We start from the raw sequence: 16,138 nt of genomic DNA, 5'->3' as shown, positions 1-16,138 counted from the left end.
TATGAACTTAATATATAAATATAATAATAATATTATAATACTAATTATATATATAAATTTTATTTATTTAATAATAATAAATATATATTATTTAAAATATGAATGAAAATTATAATTTTTAATAACTAAATTTATTCAATTAAAATTTAAAGGTCAAAAATTAAATAATTACAATATTTGAAGATTAAAGCTATTCTATTAAAATTTAAATAACTAAAATACCGCATAACTATTATTGAGGAAAAAAAAATGCATTTAAGATTTGAAAAAAAAAATCCACTTAAGATTCGACCCGCCTAGTACCTCAAGGCTCCCGCAGTCATTATGCGTAGCGGCTTAAACGAAAAACCCAAAGCAGAAACGGCGTCGTAATGGCCTCAGTGTTGCAGTTACGGAGTCGTCGTTCCCTCTGCACCACCTCGTCCTCCAAATGGAGGGTTAAGCAGGTGACAACCTCCAACTTCCACGAATCCCTGGAAGAGATAAAGACGCACATCTCCGCCTCCGACTTCGTCGCCATATCATTGGGAAAAACGGGCTCTCCCTCGGCGCCGTCGTGGCTCCGCCCTCTCCCCTTCGACACCGCCCAAACCGCCTACTCCAAGGCCCGCCGCTCCGCCCACCGCTTCCAGCTCCTCCACTTCGCCGTCTGCCCCTTCTCCGTCACCCATTCCAACCACCTCATCGCTCACCCGTCAGTGCTTTTTTTTTTTTTTTTTTTTTTTTTTTTTGGAATATGGTAGGTTACTCTTTTTGAATAATATATTAAAAAAATGATATGTTGGTGTGCACTGTGCAGTTATAATTTCGTGTTGTTTCCGAGAGATGAGTTGAAGATGGGGATGCCTGCTTACAGCTTTTCGTGCCAGACTTCGCTTCTCGCCTCCATGGCGCGCCAGGGGTTTGATTTCAATGCTTGCGTCTATGATGGTGAGACTTTATTCTTTCGTTCAGAGTAAATTCAAGGGCAATATTTAAGTGCAGTTAGATAGGTTTTTTTATGTTGGTCTAGGATTAGAATTGAAGCTTTTCTTTGATTTTTTTTATTTTTTTATTTTTTATTTTTTATATTGAACTATTGTGCAAACTATTGTTACGCGAATTATCTAGGTGAAATATGGATTTTGATGGGAGAACAACGTCAAAAGCACTTGGAATTGCATCTAATTGCGTTTGCATGAATGGTTTTAAAGTGATTATTATCGCTGGGAATTTGAATCTGCTGTTGTGTTTGTATGGGGACTGTTTCTGTGCCTATATGCTTCTTAAGTTGCTTATGTGAGGCAACTGAAACTACATTCGAATGAGTAATACTTGGAAGTTGGAAATACTCTTGAAATGGGATAAAAAAGATTTTTATTTTTTTGGCCTAAGTTTTGGTGATTGAGTCACTTAAAGAGATGGTCCCTTCAACTGCATACCAGAGTGTCTAATAAGTTTAGGAAATCTGTTAATTTGTAAATACAGGCAGAAAGAAAGCTTATGGTATGACATGTAAATTGCGGATCTATGGTTCTGTTACTTATTTTGGGATCTGGATTCCATGCATTCACATATTTTCACGTAGTCATAAATCAACATTGTTGGATGAAGATCAAATGGTTCAAATCTGAGATGTGTAATTAAAGTTTGATTTACCAAGATAAAATATGAATCATTTGATCTTCATCCAACAATTTCAATTGCCTGACTGCGTGAATGTGTTGAATCAAATCCCTCATTGCAGGAAATTCAGATCCCTTACTGTGATATTCTAATGACATATGACTGAGGGTGAGCCTTGGCAGCAACAATAAAATTGCTACCTTTTAGCTTAGATGTTGTTGCCCCAAATCATTTTGTGGGGCTATGGCCTAAGATTGAGTACATTTACCCTCCCTGGACCTTCTTTGGCATTAGTGGTGCCCTGTGCTCGAGGTTGCAATTCTTTTAATGACCTATGATTGATTTTGATTTGTATGACAGGCATATCATATCTATCTAGAGCACAAGAGTCGGTAGCTAGAATTCGTCTTGGAACTGCTCTCCCTTCTCATCCTGTAATGAAATCTTCTACACCCTCTACTGTTGCCGATACAGTTTTTGTTGAGAGGATTAGAACACGCATTAAACATTGGAGAAACTCATGTAAAAGCTCAGACACAAACACAAGCAAACATGGTAAGAAAATCTCTAACAGATTCTGTTCAGTTTGGTTTTTTTGGGATCTTTCTGTTCTGTAACTCTCATTTTGTGCAGAAGAACTTATCAATTCCCTTAAGAATATTGTCCTGGGAAGTGAACTGTTTAGATCAAGACCTTGCATGACTATAGATGTTTGCAGTGAACGTCAAGTGCAGCTTATTTTGGAGGTATAATGAACTAATGAAATTTTAATTGTTCTATAACCTTGATCACCTCATGATTGTATATGAATTAAATGAATCATTTTCCTTTTGTTTTTGATTGTCTATTTGTAGATGTTGGTAGATTACTCAGATGATCTTCTTCCTTTGCCAATCCCTACAAAGAGTGGAACCACTAATGCAGTACGAATTGTTTTGGCAAATTCAAAAGAAGACAAGGATTTGTTGGAGGTAATGAGAAACTTCTACTGTTTTTTGCTTGTTCCTCATAACTTTTTATTTGAAAATAAATATGGTTTTACACTGCAGAGAGAGCTTCAAAATTTTGAAGAGGAGGAGAGCAAGAAAATTCGTGGATTTCGAGAGGTGATCGATTTGATTTCTGCTTCACAGAAACCTGTTATCTCCCACAATTGCCTTAATGGTGTATCTCTTAAATGGAAATTTCTCAACTTAGTTCTAGTACTGATCTGATCTACTTTCTTTGTTTTATTAACTTTTTTCTGGTTTGTGCAGATTGTACACTAATTCATTCAAAATTTATTGCACCACTTCCGCCTGAGGTAGATGAATTTGTGAGCTCCTTGCGCTCAGTTTTCCCCAAGGTACTTGACATAAATTATTTGATGAAGAAACATGGAACCATGAGAAAAGTGACCAACATTCCGAGTGCTATGTCCTACTTGAATAATCATTTCTTTGCACCTGTTGATTTGGAAATTCCTGACCAAGGTCAGTCACTACTTGGTGTCACCACAACATTTTATTTTTATGCAAAATTCAAAATCATGCTTATTAGATGGTTCCGTGTTAATTTTGTACAAGCCTCATGACCAGTTCTTTAAAACTTGTATGCTTAGTTTGTCAATATTTAGAGGCATGCTGAGTTGTTTTTGTTCCTCTAAGAATTACTTTACACACAAAAAAAGGCTTATTTTCATGACTGTTTGCTAGGCTTATTTATTTATTTTTTATTTGTTGGTTTATACAGCTACAGTAAAAGAAGGCAAGATTCATGGACTTAATGCATTAAGGCTTTGCTATTTATTTATGAAACTCTGCTCTATATTGAAAATTTCCCCAAATGTTACTGAATCTGGTAATAAGCATTTGGCCCCCGAGCTTGAAGACTTCACCAATGTATTCCATCCATGCTCAGCCCCTATTCAAGATTCATCTAATGGGGATGTTGGCGTGTGGACCAATAATACAAAAAGAGTCGGTTGTGAACAATTGGTTTTCTTATGGGGATTCAAATTTGGTATGACAGCTGGCATGCTGAAGAGTGTACTTCGTTCATCCCATGATATCTTTTCAGGAGAGTTTGATGTTAAATTGGTGGATAAAAGTTGTGCCATTGTTGTTTTCTGGCAATCTGGGGTATCAAAAGAATTTATGGACGTGATGAATAGTGAAGAAATAAGGGGGGACTTAAAGGAGTTGGTGTCAGATGGCCTGCGGGTAACTGGTTATGATACCTACAACACGATATGCAGGCTAGGTTTGTGGGAGATGGATCTTGCAGTGTCATTAGAAAGAGCCTTGGAAAGTTCTAGCTGTGAGAATAATTGTGAGAAAAAATCTTCTGAGATTCATTGGTATAATGACAATGTGATTAACTTGGATGATCTTTAACGTTGTCATGAACCTATTATTGAAATTTTTAGTTCTATCATTCATTTATTGCAAGTAACAGGATTTGTTTATGTGATGCTGAACTTGTCACACAGTAAGATGCTCCATCACGTATCAACCTTTCAATTACAATCTCACGTGATATAAAATGTGATCGGTGCATTATGTAACATATGTGTAATGTGGCGTCACGAGGAGAGAAGGTAGAGAAGAATATTATGTCCAAAAGGGAATATAAAAAAGGGCTAAACCATCGATTGAATTCCTGAAAGTGTATGACAGGGACATACATATTGATGAAAAACGAGAAAAAAACTATGAATTAGGAACCAATATAAAACTATTAATTTTATAGAGATTAAAATCAAGCTTTAAATTTTATAAGGATTAAAATCAGATTTTAGAAAAAACTTTAACAAAAAAATACTTAACACATAGCAGTCACGTGGATGCTATGTAAAAAAAAAAGTCCACTTAGTGCATCTCTAATGGGATTGTTTATAAGCAATTCCCTTGCCACATCAGGCATCAGCCCATTTGAGTTGCTTAAATTTTATCAAAATTTCTTGTACAAGCTCTGGTGCTTAAGAAAAAAGGAGAAAATGGGCTGATGTGGCAAGGGGGGTTGCTTAAGCAACCCTGCTGGAGATGCTCTTAGTACCTCCAATGGGAGGTGCTTATTGTGTTGCTTAAGAATAAGCAACAGTGCTTACAAAAACCTCTCATTGGAGTGATCCTATGTGGCAAGACAGTTTCTTAAATTTTTTGCTCTGTTGCTTGTAAAAGGAACAATGCTTAGCATTGAGAAATTTGGAAAAGAGAGGTTTGATTGGTCGATGTTGATCCTAGGTGGAACATGGACAAAGGTTTTGGAAATAAAAAAATAGATAAAACTTCCTTCACCTGGTTCTCCCTCTGTTGGGCATGCTTGTAGTCGTCGTCGGACGTTTGGGCGGAGGGTTGTCGACGTCAATTGTGCATCACCAGTCGCGCTTCGCCACTTAGTCGTGCGCACCTTTAAGCAGACCCATTAAGTCGCGCACGACTCTGCCATCAAGACCACCGCTAACGTGCACGCAACTCCGTCCGACCAGACCCCCTCGTCCTGCACGCGACTCCGCACGACAAGACCCCCTGACGCACGCGCGACTTCGCACAATCAGAACCCCCCGGCGCGAATCCGTCCAACCAAACTTCAGCCCGCGCGACTCCGTCCGACCAAACCCCCCAGCCCATGCGTGGCTTTGCGAGACCAGTCCCCCCGATGCAGATTCATCCAACCAGACACCCCTGACACAAATTTTCCTGACCAGACCACCCTGGCCCGCGCGCGGCTCCGCCTGACCTGACCTTGTAGTGTGCGCGAATCCGTCCGACCAAACCCCCTAGCGCGTATGCAACTCTGCACGACCAGACCCCCTAGCTCGCGCACAGATCCGTCCGACCAGACCACCCCGACGCGAGCGCGGCTCCACACGACATGACCCTCGTGGCCCGCACGTGGATCTGTCCAACCAGACTCCCCTGACACGTGCGCGACTCTACACGAGCAGACCTCCAAGCGCTCGCGCGGCTCTGCACAACCAAATCCCCCCATCTCGCGCGACTATTCATGACCAGACTCCCCGGCGCGCGTGCGGCTCCGCATGACCAGAACCCTCTTGATGGAGGACCATCCAAGGAGGATGTACACTTGAAGGCCATTGGACCTTTGACTAGGTCCATGGTTAGGAAGCTAGAGGAGGCTTCTAAAGAGGAGGTGCTTCTTAGACCTTTGCTCATCATGAGCATTGATTATGGTTCCTCTTATTAGTCCCTTAAGTTTCCATTGTATATACTTGTATAGTTGTCTTTTTGTACTTTGTATATAGTAGATACTTGTATAGGTGCATTTTTGCCTTTGTATTTGTAAGGCACTTTATTTTCCTTTCTAGTAGCTTTTGTATATGGTTTCTAGGGTAGGTTACTTGGACACTTTGACTCCATTTAACCTAACCTAGAAATACATTCCTTTTTAGTTTTTCTAGTAGGAGTGGCAATAGCAAAATAGAGAGTGTCCTTAGTAAGCTAGAGTGTGCTCCTAGCAATTTAGCCAAAGGTGGTCCTACGCTAAAATTTTCATATTGGGCTCATTTTACTCCTAATTTTTCATAGATTTGATTTAGCTAGGTTCCATTTACATTGGATGAACCTAACTAAACCAAATTGCCCATTTTCTAAACGGATGGAGTAAAATCAACCTAATAGGCCGCCCACCTTGGAAGTGTGTTCACACTTGGTGTTCACACTTCACTTGGCCGAAATTCTTGGAGGCTCTCAAGCTTGGAAGCTTGAAGCACAAGCTTCTCCTTGGTTAGCTTACCAAGCAAGCCAAGTGAGAAGCTTGCACTCCAAGCCTCTTAACTTGGACGGTTGTAGCTAGACTCAACCATGGTTCCTAGTGAACCATGGTCAAGACTAGCTTGCTCTCTAAGCTTCCTACTCCTATATACTTGTAAACCTAACCTTGTAAGACACTTTTGAGATAATTGAGATTGTATTTTCTGAATAGAGTTCAGATTTCTCTCTTCCAAAAGTCCCTAAACCTCTTTGAGTGCATCTAATTCTCTTATCCCTTCATAGAAGAGTGTGGTGAGAATTGAAGGGGCTTATCTCTTCTTTAAGGAGTGGCGCCTATTGGGAGTGTTCCTCCACCAACCGTGGTGGCCTTAAGGCTTCCTCCTCCATAGGAAGCCTTAACCAAGCATAGGAAGAATCAAGGAGTTCAAGGTCTAGGGAGGAACTTGAAGGGAACTCACATCAATCTGGGTTTCCAAGCAAGTTTCCATCATTTGGTATCAAGAGCTAGGTCTCCTTGGTAAATTCGTTCCTATGCTTCTTTGTCTTGTTTTGTTTGGTTCAAATCATCTTAATATGTGTCTATACTGTTCCTCCATGTATTTCCTTTTTGTGTCTTGAGTTTGTGTGTCTTGAGTGGTTCTTGTGTCACAACCATAAATATATAGAACACACTCACTTTGTCTTGCTTTTCTTGATTCATTTTATAATTTCTTGTGATCAATCTTTGTATGTGCCTTTAGGTATTCTTTGTATGTCTTTTTAATTGTTTTAGGATTGCTTTTATCTTCCTTTGGACTCTTATAAATTTGGACTAAAAAAGAAACTCCAAAAAGAAACAAGAATACAAGCTTTTTACATTTCTTAATCTACTAGTTTTGTCTTAGAGTCATGTGTAGTTCTTTTACTTGTCATTAAATCCTTGTTGTACCTTTTTCTTTTTGAATCTTAATGTGTTAACCTCTGTTCTTGTATGATGTCATTTCTGGTTGAACATTAAATAAATCTTAGTGTGCTCATAAAGATTCCAATGCATGTTATTAGACCTAACATGTTCTAGAGTCAATTTTTTGTGAACTTCAATTGCTATTAGTTTCTTAGCAATTTGTGACCAGCAATTCCTTGTGTGTCTTGTGCTTGTTTTGACAAAAGAAAACAGAGGTAGAAGTGTATTGAAAACGAAAATTAAAGTGTACAAAAGAAGTGAACAAACTAGTACTAAAACTAGTAACAATTTGTGTTGAAATTTTTGACTAGTACACTTACACTTCTACTCTTCTTGTTCTTATTTTCTCCACCACTTGGAAAACCTCTTTATTAATTGTTTGGCCTCTGTTTGAAGTGCTTACACTCTGTATTGAAAGAAAAGAAAGAAAGAAAAGAGACAAAAAGAAAAGAAAAAGAAAAGAAAACAAAAGAGAAAACCTAGAAAAATCAAAGTGAAAACAAAACAAATTTTGTAGCACTTGGCCTTGAATTTTTGTGTGAATTTGTGTGAGGTTTGCTTGCTGTCCAATGGTTGGAAAAAGACTTCAAAACCTTCAAAACATTAGCACAAATTTTATTTTGGTTTTTGTAATCCATTCTAGTACCATTCCTAGGTATAATCTTTTGTGTGCTAGCTTTTTAAAATTTGCCTTAATTGTTGCTTTGTGTCTTCTTGGCTCTCTTTTGTTTTGTCATATCAAATTCCTATTAGAGTGTAGCCTTTCTAAATTGTGCTTTTCAGTTTTCATTCATCGGCCTCTACTCTTTCTTGTATGGTTGTTAAGCCTTGGTGAGACATAATCCTTTTTCGAGCCATCACACTTGGAAGGAAGGCTTAATTGAGACATATTGGATAATCTCAAAGGAGTCTATACTTGAAGGATATTGAGGTACACCCAACCTGAGTGAAACACCTTTGGATAGGCTAATTTGTTTGTTATTTTTGCAGCCAAGAATTGTTTGATTTTTAGGTTACAAATTAGAGACGGATTTAGAAACAAACTAGTGACGGATTTGAGGCCATTAGTGACGGATTTGGAAAACTTGGTGAATACTTGGTGGAGACCAACTTAGAGCAATTCATCTTGACTTCAAGGCTGTTCCGGACCTGTCCTCACTACCTTTGGTGGAAAATTCTTCAAGAAGAATTGTCTTAGATTGTTTCCTTTGTCTTGTAACTCTTTAACCCTACTTGGGTTAGCTTTGTTTAAAATTTACTTGTGTATACAAACCTACATTTAGGAGTGGTTGTTTGGGACATTGTTTAAGTTCCACCACTTCCTAAATAGTTCTAAATAAAGACTATTAGACTCGGTTAGTACATGTGGAAGGGTCCCCAAAGGCTTTAAGTGCCATTTGGGCTTCCATTAGGACATGTCTAGATTTACTAGCTTTCATACTTCGTTTATAGCTTGTGGAAGTGTCCCAAAAAGCTTCAAGTGCCACTTGGACTTCCACATTAGGACCTTACGACTAGTATATGCTTTACTTGCTTTCCTTTTATTTGTTTAGCTTCTAAGTTCGTTTAGAAGGCTTCCATTGCCTACTAGGGGTTTCGTGCACACACACACAACTACTTTGCTTACTTGTGTGAAAATTTGTTTTGTAAGAAAGGTATAAGGGGGTTTAGTAATTTCCACTTGAAAAGACTTGGTTATTAAGTGGCTCCTTGTAGCTCACCTCCCTTGATAGTGCAACTTGTATACTTAGACCTCCAAGTACTTAGTATTGCACAAAAAAAAAAAATCTTTTGTGAAAATCTTTATCACTCCTTTGCAAAATTTTTAAAGATTTTTGAAAACCTTTCTCTTGCAAAATGAGTGATCATTCTCATGAGAGTAGTGTGCATGGTCATCATTCTCCTAGAAGTCATAAGAGCACTAAAGATGAGCTTAGAGAACTTAGGGATTATATTAGGAAAAAAGAGATAGAAAATGAAAAAAACAATGAAACCATAAGAGAGTTGTGAAACAAGCTTGTGGTGGGTGAGACTAGCAAACCCCATGGCAATGAGGGTCATGGACCTTCTAGGCCCAAAAGACATAATGATGAGGGGCCTTCTAGGTCTCATAGAAACTCACATGATGAAGGGTCATCTCGACCCAAAAGCCATCAAACACACACTCACTCATCTACAAGTGAAGGGTTTCATAGTAGTCACCATGATGATGACTACTATCAAAGACCCCTTAGGCATCATAGGCCTAGGCATGATGCAACTACTCTTAGAGAACCTAGGTTTGACCTTCCTCCCTTCCATGGAAAAGATAATGTTGATGATTACTTAGATTGGGAGATGAAGGTTGAACAACTCTTCACTTGCCACAATGTGAGTGAAGAGAGAAAGGTTCCCATGGCTACCCTAAGCTTTCAAGGGTATGCCATGTATTGGTGGACTTCCTTTGAAAGGGAAAGAAGAACTCATCATGAGCCTCCAATTCAATATTGGAATGAGCTTAGAAGTGCCTTGAGGAGAAGGCACATTCCTCCATATTTTGAGAGGGAGTTGATGGACAAACTCCAAAGACTCCAACAAAGAACCCTTAGTGTTGAGGAATATAGGCAACAAATGGAGTTGCTTATGATGAGGGCTGGCATAAGAGAGGAAGAAAGAACCACCATAGCTAGGTTTCAAAGTGGCCTAAACCTAGAGATTAGGGATAAGGTTGAACTATTACCCTATAGAGACTTAAATGAACTAGTTCAACTTTGTGTGAGGGTAGAGCAACAACTTAGAAGAAAGCCTAGTTTTAGGAAAGAAACTACCCCCTACCCTAAGAAGGACTTCTAGAAGGAGGGTACTCCCTCCTATTCAAAAGAAAGGCCACAAAAAGAAAAATCAAAAGAAAAACCTTCCCATGATACTAGGACTAGTTCCATTAAGTGTTTTAAGGGCTTAGGAAGGGGACACATAGCTTCCCAATGCCCTACAAAAAAGACCATGATCATTAGGGGCAATGAAATCCTAAGTGAAGAGAGCACTTCATCTTCTTCATCCTCCTCAAGTGAAGAAGACGAAATTCATAGTTCTAGTGAGGAAGCACCATGTGAGGGTGATCTATTAGTTGCCCAACGATTATTAACCAACCAACTAAAAGAACATGATCAATCACAAAGAGAGAATCTTTTTCATTCTAGATGTAAAATTTTCAAGAATACATGTTCTCTCATTGTTGATAGTGGATCTTGTAACAATTTTGTAAGTCAAAGGTTGGTTGATAAACTCCACTTAACTACTATAGCCTATCCTAAATCTTACAAACTTCAATGGCTTAATGAGGATGGACCTATAGAAGTTAAGGATCAAGTAAATGTGCCTTTCTCCATTGGAAAATACAAGGATGAAGTTTTATGTGATATCATTCCAATGGACGCAAGCCACATTCTACTTGGGAGGCCATGGCAACATGATAGACAAGCCATTCATGATGGTGTTAGCAATAAAATCCGCCTAGTCCATCTAGGCAAGAAACACACTTTGATTCCTCTTACACCTTCCCAAGTGTTAGAGGATCAAGTGGCCATGAAAAAAAAAATTGAGGAAGAAAAAAAAAGAAAAAAAAACCTCCTAAGTCTTGAAAGGGAGGGAGAGAAGGTTATAGAGTTGGAAGGAAGTGTCCCTTCCAAGGAAGTTGTTCCTAGAAGCCAATTTTCAATAAACCATTCAATAAAACAATGTCTTCTAGTTGAACAACCTCTTTTCCTTCTCTATGTTAAAGAGACACTTGCTGCCACAAATTTTGAACTTGAGTCTCTACCAAAGGGGATCCAAAATCTTTTAAGAGAATTTGATGACCTATTTCCCAAAGAAGTTCCAAGTGGACTTCCTCCTTTAAGGGGAATAGAACATCAAATTGATTTGGTGCCCGGGGCAAGCCTACCCAATAGGCTTGCCTATAGGACCAATCCCCAAGAAACAAAGGAAATAGAGACCCAAGTTGAAAGTTTGATGAAGAAGGGATGGGTTCAAAAGAGCCTAAGCCCTTGTCCTGTGCCTGTTCTTCTAGTTCCAAAGAAGGATGGATCTTGGAGAATGTGCACAGATTGTAGAGCCATAAATAATATAACTATTAAGTATAGGCATCCAATCCCTAGACTAGATGATATGCTAGATGAGTTGCATGGAGCACTCATATTTCCTAAAATTGATCTTAAAAGTGGTTATCACCAAATAAGGATTAAGGAAGGAGATGAATGGAAAACCGCTTTTAAAACCAAGTTTGGATTATATGAATGGTTAGTCATGCCCTTTGGTTTGACCAACGCTCCTAGCACATTTATGAGGTTAATGAACCATGTCTTAAGGGATTGTATAGGTAGGTTTGTAGTTGTTTATTTTGATGACATCCTTATCTATAGTAAAAGCCTTAAAGAACATTTAAGACACCTTAGAAATGTCTTACTCATTCTTAGGGACAACCATCTCTATGCTAACTTAGAAAAATGCACATTTTTCCAAGAGAATGTGAATTTCTTAGGTTTTGTAGTTGGCAAAGAGGGGGTTAAGGTTGACCCCGAAAAGGTTAAGGCCATCCAAGAGTGGCCTACCCCTAAGAGTGTGGGAGACATTAGGAGTTTCCATGGGTTAGCAAGCTTCTATAGGGGGTTTGTTAAAGATTTCTCCACCATAGCATCTCCTCTTAATGAGTTGGTCAAGAAGGATGTGCCTTTTATATGGGGGGAGAAACAAGAGAAGGCTTTTAATAACTTAAAGGACCAACTCACACATGCACCCATTTTAGCTCTTCCAAATTTTTTCCAAACTTTTGAGCTAGAATGTGATGCAAGTGGAATAGGTATAGGTGCGGTTTTACTTCAAGGTGGCCACCCCATTGCTTATTTTAGTGAAAAACTTAGTGGTCCCACCTTGAATTATCCCACCTATGATAAAGAGCTTTATGCTCTCATTAGAGCCCTCAAAACTTGGGAACATTACTTAGTGACTAAGGACTTTATCATTCATACCGATCATGAGTCACTAAAGTATTTGAGAGGGCAAGGTAAGTTAAATAAAAGACATGCTAAGTGGGTAGAATATTTAGAGCAATTTCCATATGTAATTAAATACAAGAAGGGAAAAAGTAATGTGGTGGCCGATGCACTTTCTAGGAGATACACATTACTTACTACTTTGAGTTCCCAAATTCTTGGATTTGATAACATTAGGGAATTGTATGAAAATAATCTAGATTTTCGATCCACTTATGAACAATGTCTAAAAAGGGCCTTTGATGGATTCTACATCAATGATGGGTATTTGTTTAAAATGGGAAAAGTATGCATACCCAAGGGATCCATTCGAAAGCTCTTAATTAAAGAAAGTCATGAAGGAGGTCTCATGGGCCATTTTGGAGTTGATAAAACTCTAAGTTTTATAAAAGAAAAGTTTTATTGGCCACACATGAGAGTAGATGTCCAAAGGTATTGTTCAAAATGCATAGCTTGTTTGCAAGCTAAATCCAAAGTTATGCCTCATGGACTCTACACACCTCTACCTATAGCTAGCACTCCTTGGGTTGACCTTAGCATGGATTTTATACTTGGTCTTCCAAGAACCCAAAGGGGTCATGATTCTATTTTTGTGGTAGTGGACTGATTTTCAAAAATGGCTCACTTTATTCCATGCCACAAAGTAGATGATGCTAGCCATATCTCAAGACTTGTCTTTAAAGAAGTTGTCAGATTACATGGAATCCCTAAAACGATAGTTTCAGATAGGGATGTTAAGTTCCTTAGTCACTTTTGGAAAACACTTTGGGAAAGACTAGGAACTCAACTTCTATTTTCTACTACTTATCACCCACAAACTGATGGGAAAACTGAAGTAGTAAATAGATCCCTATCTACACTATTAAGGGTTATCTTAAAGAACAACAAAAAGTCTTGGGATGAACATCTTCCTCACATTGAGTTTGCATATAATAGGGTAGTTCACAAGACTACCAATCTTTCTCCTTTTGAGGTTGTTTATGGCTTTAACCCTTTCACTCCTTTGGATATACTTCCATTGCCTAGTACTTCTTCTTATTTACATAAAGAAGGAGTGTCTAAGGCCGATTTTATTAGAAAACTTCATGAGAAGGTTAAAGACCAAATTGAAAAACAAACTCAAAAGTATATTGAATACAACAACAAAGGGAGAAAGAAACTTATTTTTGAAGAAGGAGACTTAGTTTGGCTTCATTTGCAAAAAGAAAGATTTCCCACTCAAAGGAAGTCCAAACTAAGTCCAACAGGAGATGGTCCATTCAAAGTCCTCCAAAAGATAAATGATAATGCTTATAAGATAGATTTACCTTCTGATTATGGTGTTAGTAATACATTTAATGTTTGTGATCTTATGCCTTTTTCAGGTGATGCTGACACTGATGATGAGATAGTAGATCTGAGGACAGATCCTTCTCAAGAAGGAGGGTATGATGGAGGACCATCCAAGGAGGATGTACACTTGAAGGCCATTGGACCTTTGACTAGGTCCATGGTTAGGAAGCTAGAGGAGGCTTCTAAAAAGGAGGTGCTTCTTAGACCTTTGCTCATCATGAGCATTGATTATGGTTCCTCTTATTAGTCCCTTAAGTTTCCATTGTATATACTTGTATAGTTGTCTTTTTGTACTTTGTATATAGTAGATACTTGTATAGGTGCATTTTTGCCTTTGTATTTGTAAGGCACTTTATTTTCCTTTCTAGTAGCTTTTGTATATGGTTTCTAGGGTAGGTTACTTGGACACTTTGACTCCATTTAACCTAACCTAGAAATACATTCCTTTTTAGTTTTTCTAGTAGGAGTGGCAATAGCAAAATAGAGAGTGTCCTTAGTAAGCTAGAGTGTGTGATGTTGTGTATTTTACTCGTATTTTAGCACTTTAATTCACAAGAATTCATAGCATAATCATGCATATCTTTCATGTTTTTAATAAATTTTTATATCATTTTCCTATTTTATGCTTTTCTTGGTATGTGTTGTGTTTTCTCTGAGCAGGATCAAGATTTAAGAATTAAAGAGGAAATGCTGAGCTACAGGGAAAATCACGGCCGTGATTCTAAATCACGCCCGTGATTCACCAGAGAAAATCACGGCCGTGACTCCCAATCACACCCGTGAACGCCACTGACCCTTCATAGATGTGCTCCAGAGAAGATCACGGTCGTGATTCTCAGTCACGGCCGTGATTCACTTCGCGTCCCAGCTTTTTAAGTTTTATGTTTTATTTTTATTTTATCTTTGTAATTTTTATCTTGGTAGTTTTACCTTTTTACCCTTTTAGGTTATAAATTAGATGAGGTTAGCCTAGAACGGGATTTTTGGGGGTTTCGGAGACAGTTTTTTAGTTTTTGACACTTGGAGAAGGTTGGGTGCCTGTGCCATCGACTCTAAGGTTTGCTTTTCTTTTATTCTTTCTTTTCTTGGAGAACTACTATGAACTCCTGTGAGTAGTTTCCCTTTTTCTGGGATCAGGGCTTAGCCTCTGAGAACCTCTTTATTAATGCATTATTCAGTTTCTAAATTTTATTCCAATTCTTGATCTGTTCTTTTATATTTTATATATGAACTTTAATATTATTGTTTTCATAATAACATTAATTAAGGATGAACTGAGAGGAGAACTTGATTATAATTATGATAAACAATTAATCTTAATTTTCATAATCATAGATAATTAGGGATGAACTGAGAGGAGAACCTAATTATCGGAACCTAAAGGAACAGACTTGAGTGTTAAATCACGAGAGTTGATTTAAGCTTTCGAGGAGCAATAGATTAACAAAGATCTTAATGGGTTTAATTGAACGTAATTACCACGAGAGTAAAGATTAATTTTAATTAAACACGTCCTCGTAGCCTGAGAAGGTGCAAGGATTAAATTAGGTTAAGACTACCTTCAAGATGGAATAGAATTAATTAATAAAAATAATAATTCAATATTGTTGGAACTCTTTGTGCGAACCCTAGATTCCCGGAAATCTCCTTATCTTATCTTAAAGTTTTATCTTATTCATTAATTGCATTACTATCTCTTTTACCATCAAATCTGATCTTATCATCTCAAAACAAAAATTCAATCTGTTTTAAAATTCAAATTAAAATACTAGTAATTCTAGGTCAAACACGTAGTCCCTGTGATTCGATATTTATTACTTGACGACAACCGTACACTTGCGATTTTCCACCACATCAAGTTTTTGGCGCCGTTGCCGGGGACTACGTCTCTTGATTTAAATTACAATTATTTTAATTCGAATTTTTTTAAAAAAAAAAAAAAATTAAATAAATAAATAATTTTTTTTTTTTTAGTGTTTACTTCTCCAATTCAGATTTCACGGGTCACTTTCTTTTTTTTTTTTTGCAGTGCCTTAGGGTTAATGCAAAAGAGATCTCTACGTCTTGGGAAACCAACACCACTTGATCCTGAGATTGAAAGAACTCTCCTGAGAAGGAAAAGAAACCTTTCTAGAGAATTTGACATGGCTGCACAACGAGATAATTTACCGCTTCGGGATTACTCTGCACCCGTAGCTCGTGGGATACCTGGAGGGGAGATGCAAACTGGAGCTACTGTACCAGCTTCTCTGGTGAATATGCTCAAACAGAACACCTTTGGAGGACTACCATCAGAAGATCCTAATGACCACTTAGAGGGGTTCTTGGAAATCTGTGAGACCCAGCAATTTGATGATGAAGTTTCTGATGGAATGCGACTCCGTTTATTCTCACTCACCTTGAGAGATAAGGCAAAGGTGTGGCTAAGAACAGTGCCTAGAGAAAAGATAGCAACTTGGGAATTATGTGAAAGAGCTTTTCTAGAGAAATTCTTTCCTCCTTCTAAAACTAAA

The 16,138-nt window shown here is 38.0% G+C and overlaps 1 protein-coding gene across 2 annotated transcripts; it reads left to right on the top strand.

Annotated features, from left to right (window-relative positions):
* The first annotated feature begins 287 nt into the window (after positions 1 to 287).
* Positions 288 to 4,056, top strand: LOC109809507 (Polynucleotidyl transferase, ribonuclease H-like superfamily protein). 2 transcript variants are annotated; one of them, XM_020372841.3, is made up of 8 exons: positions 288 to 694; positions 800 to 930; positions 1,966 to 2,160; positions 2,242 to 2,351; positions 2,460 to 2,576; positions 2,655 to 2,769; positions 2,862 to 3,077; positions 3,337 to 4,056. In XM_020372841.3, exons 1-8 carry the CDS (start codon positions 372 to 374, stop codon positions 3,978 to 3,980), a joined length of 1,851 nt encoding a protein of 616 aa, XP_020228430.1. In that variant the 5' UTR covers positions 288 to 371; the 3' UTR covers positions 3,981 to 4,056. The 2 variants fall into 2 exon arrangements, with proteins under 2 accessions (XP_020228430.1, XP_020228429.1); XM_020372840.3 differs by having other exon boundaries at positions 2,239 to 2,351.
* Positions 4,057 to 16,138: the final 12,082 nt, after the last annotated feature.

The sequence above is a fragment of the Cajanus cajan genome, chromosome 4, assembly GCF_000230855.2.
Source record: "Cajanus cajan strain Asha chromosome 4, NIPB_CcT2T_4, whole genome shotgun sequence".
Classification (NCBI taxonomy): Eukaryota; Viridiplantae; Streptophyta; class Magnoliopsida; order Fabales; family Fabaceae; genus Cajanus; species Cajanus cajan.
The sequence above is the reverse complement of the archived record's forward strand: the minus strand, read 5'-3'. Positions and strand labels throughout refer to the sequence as shown.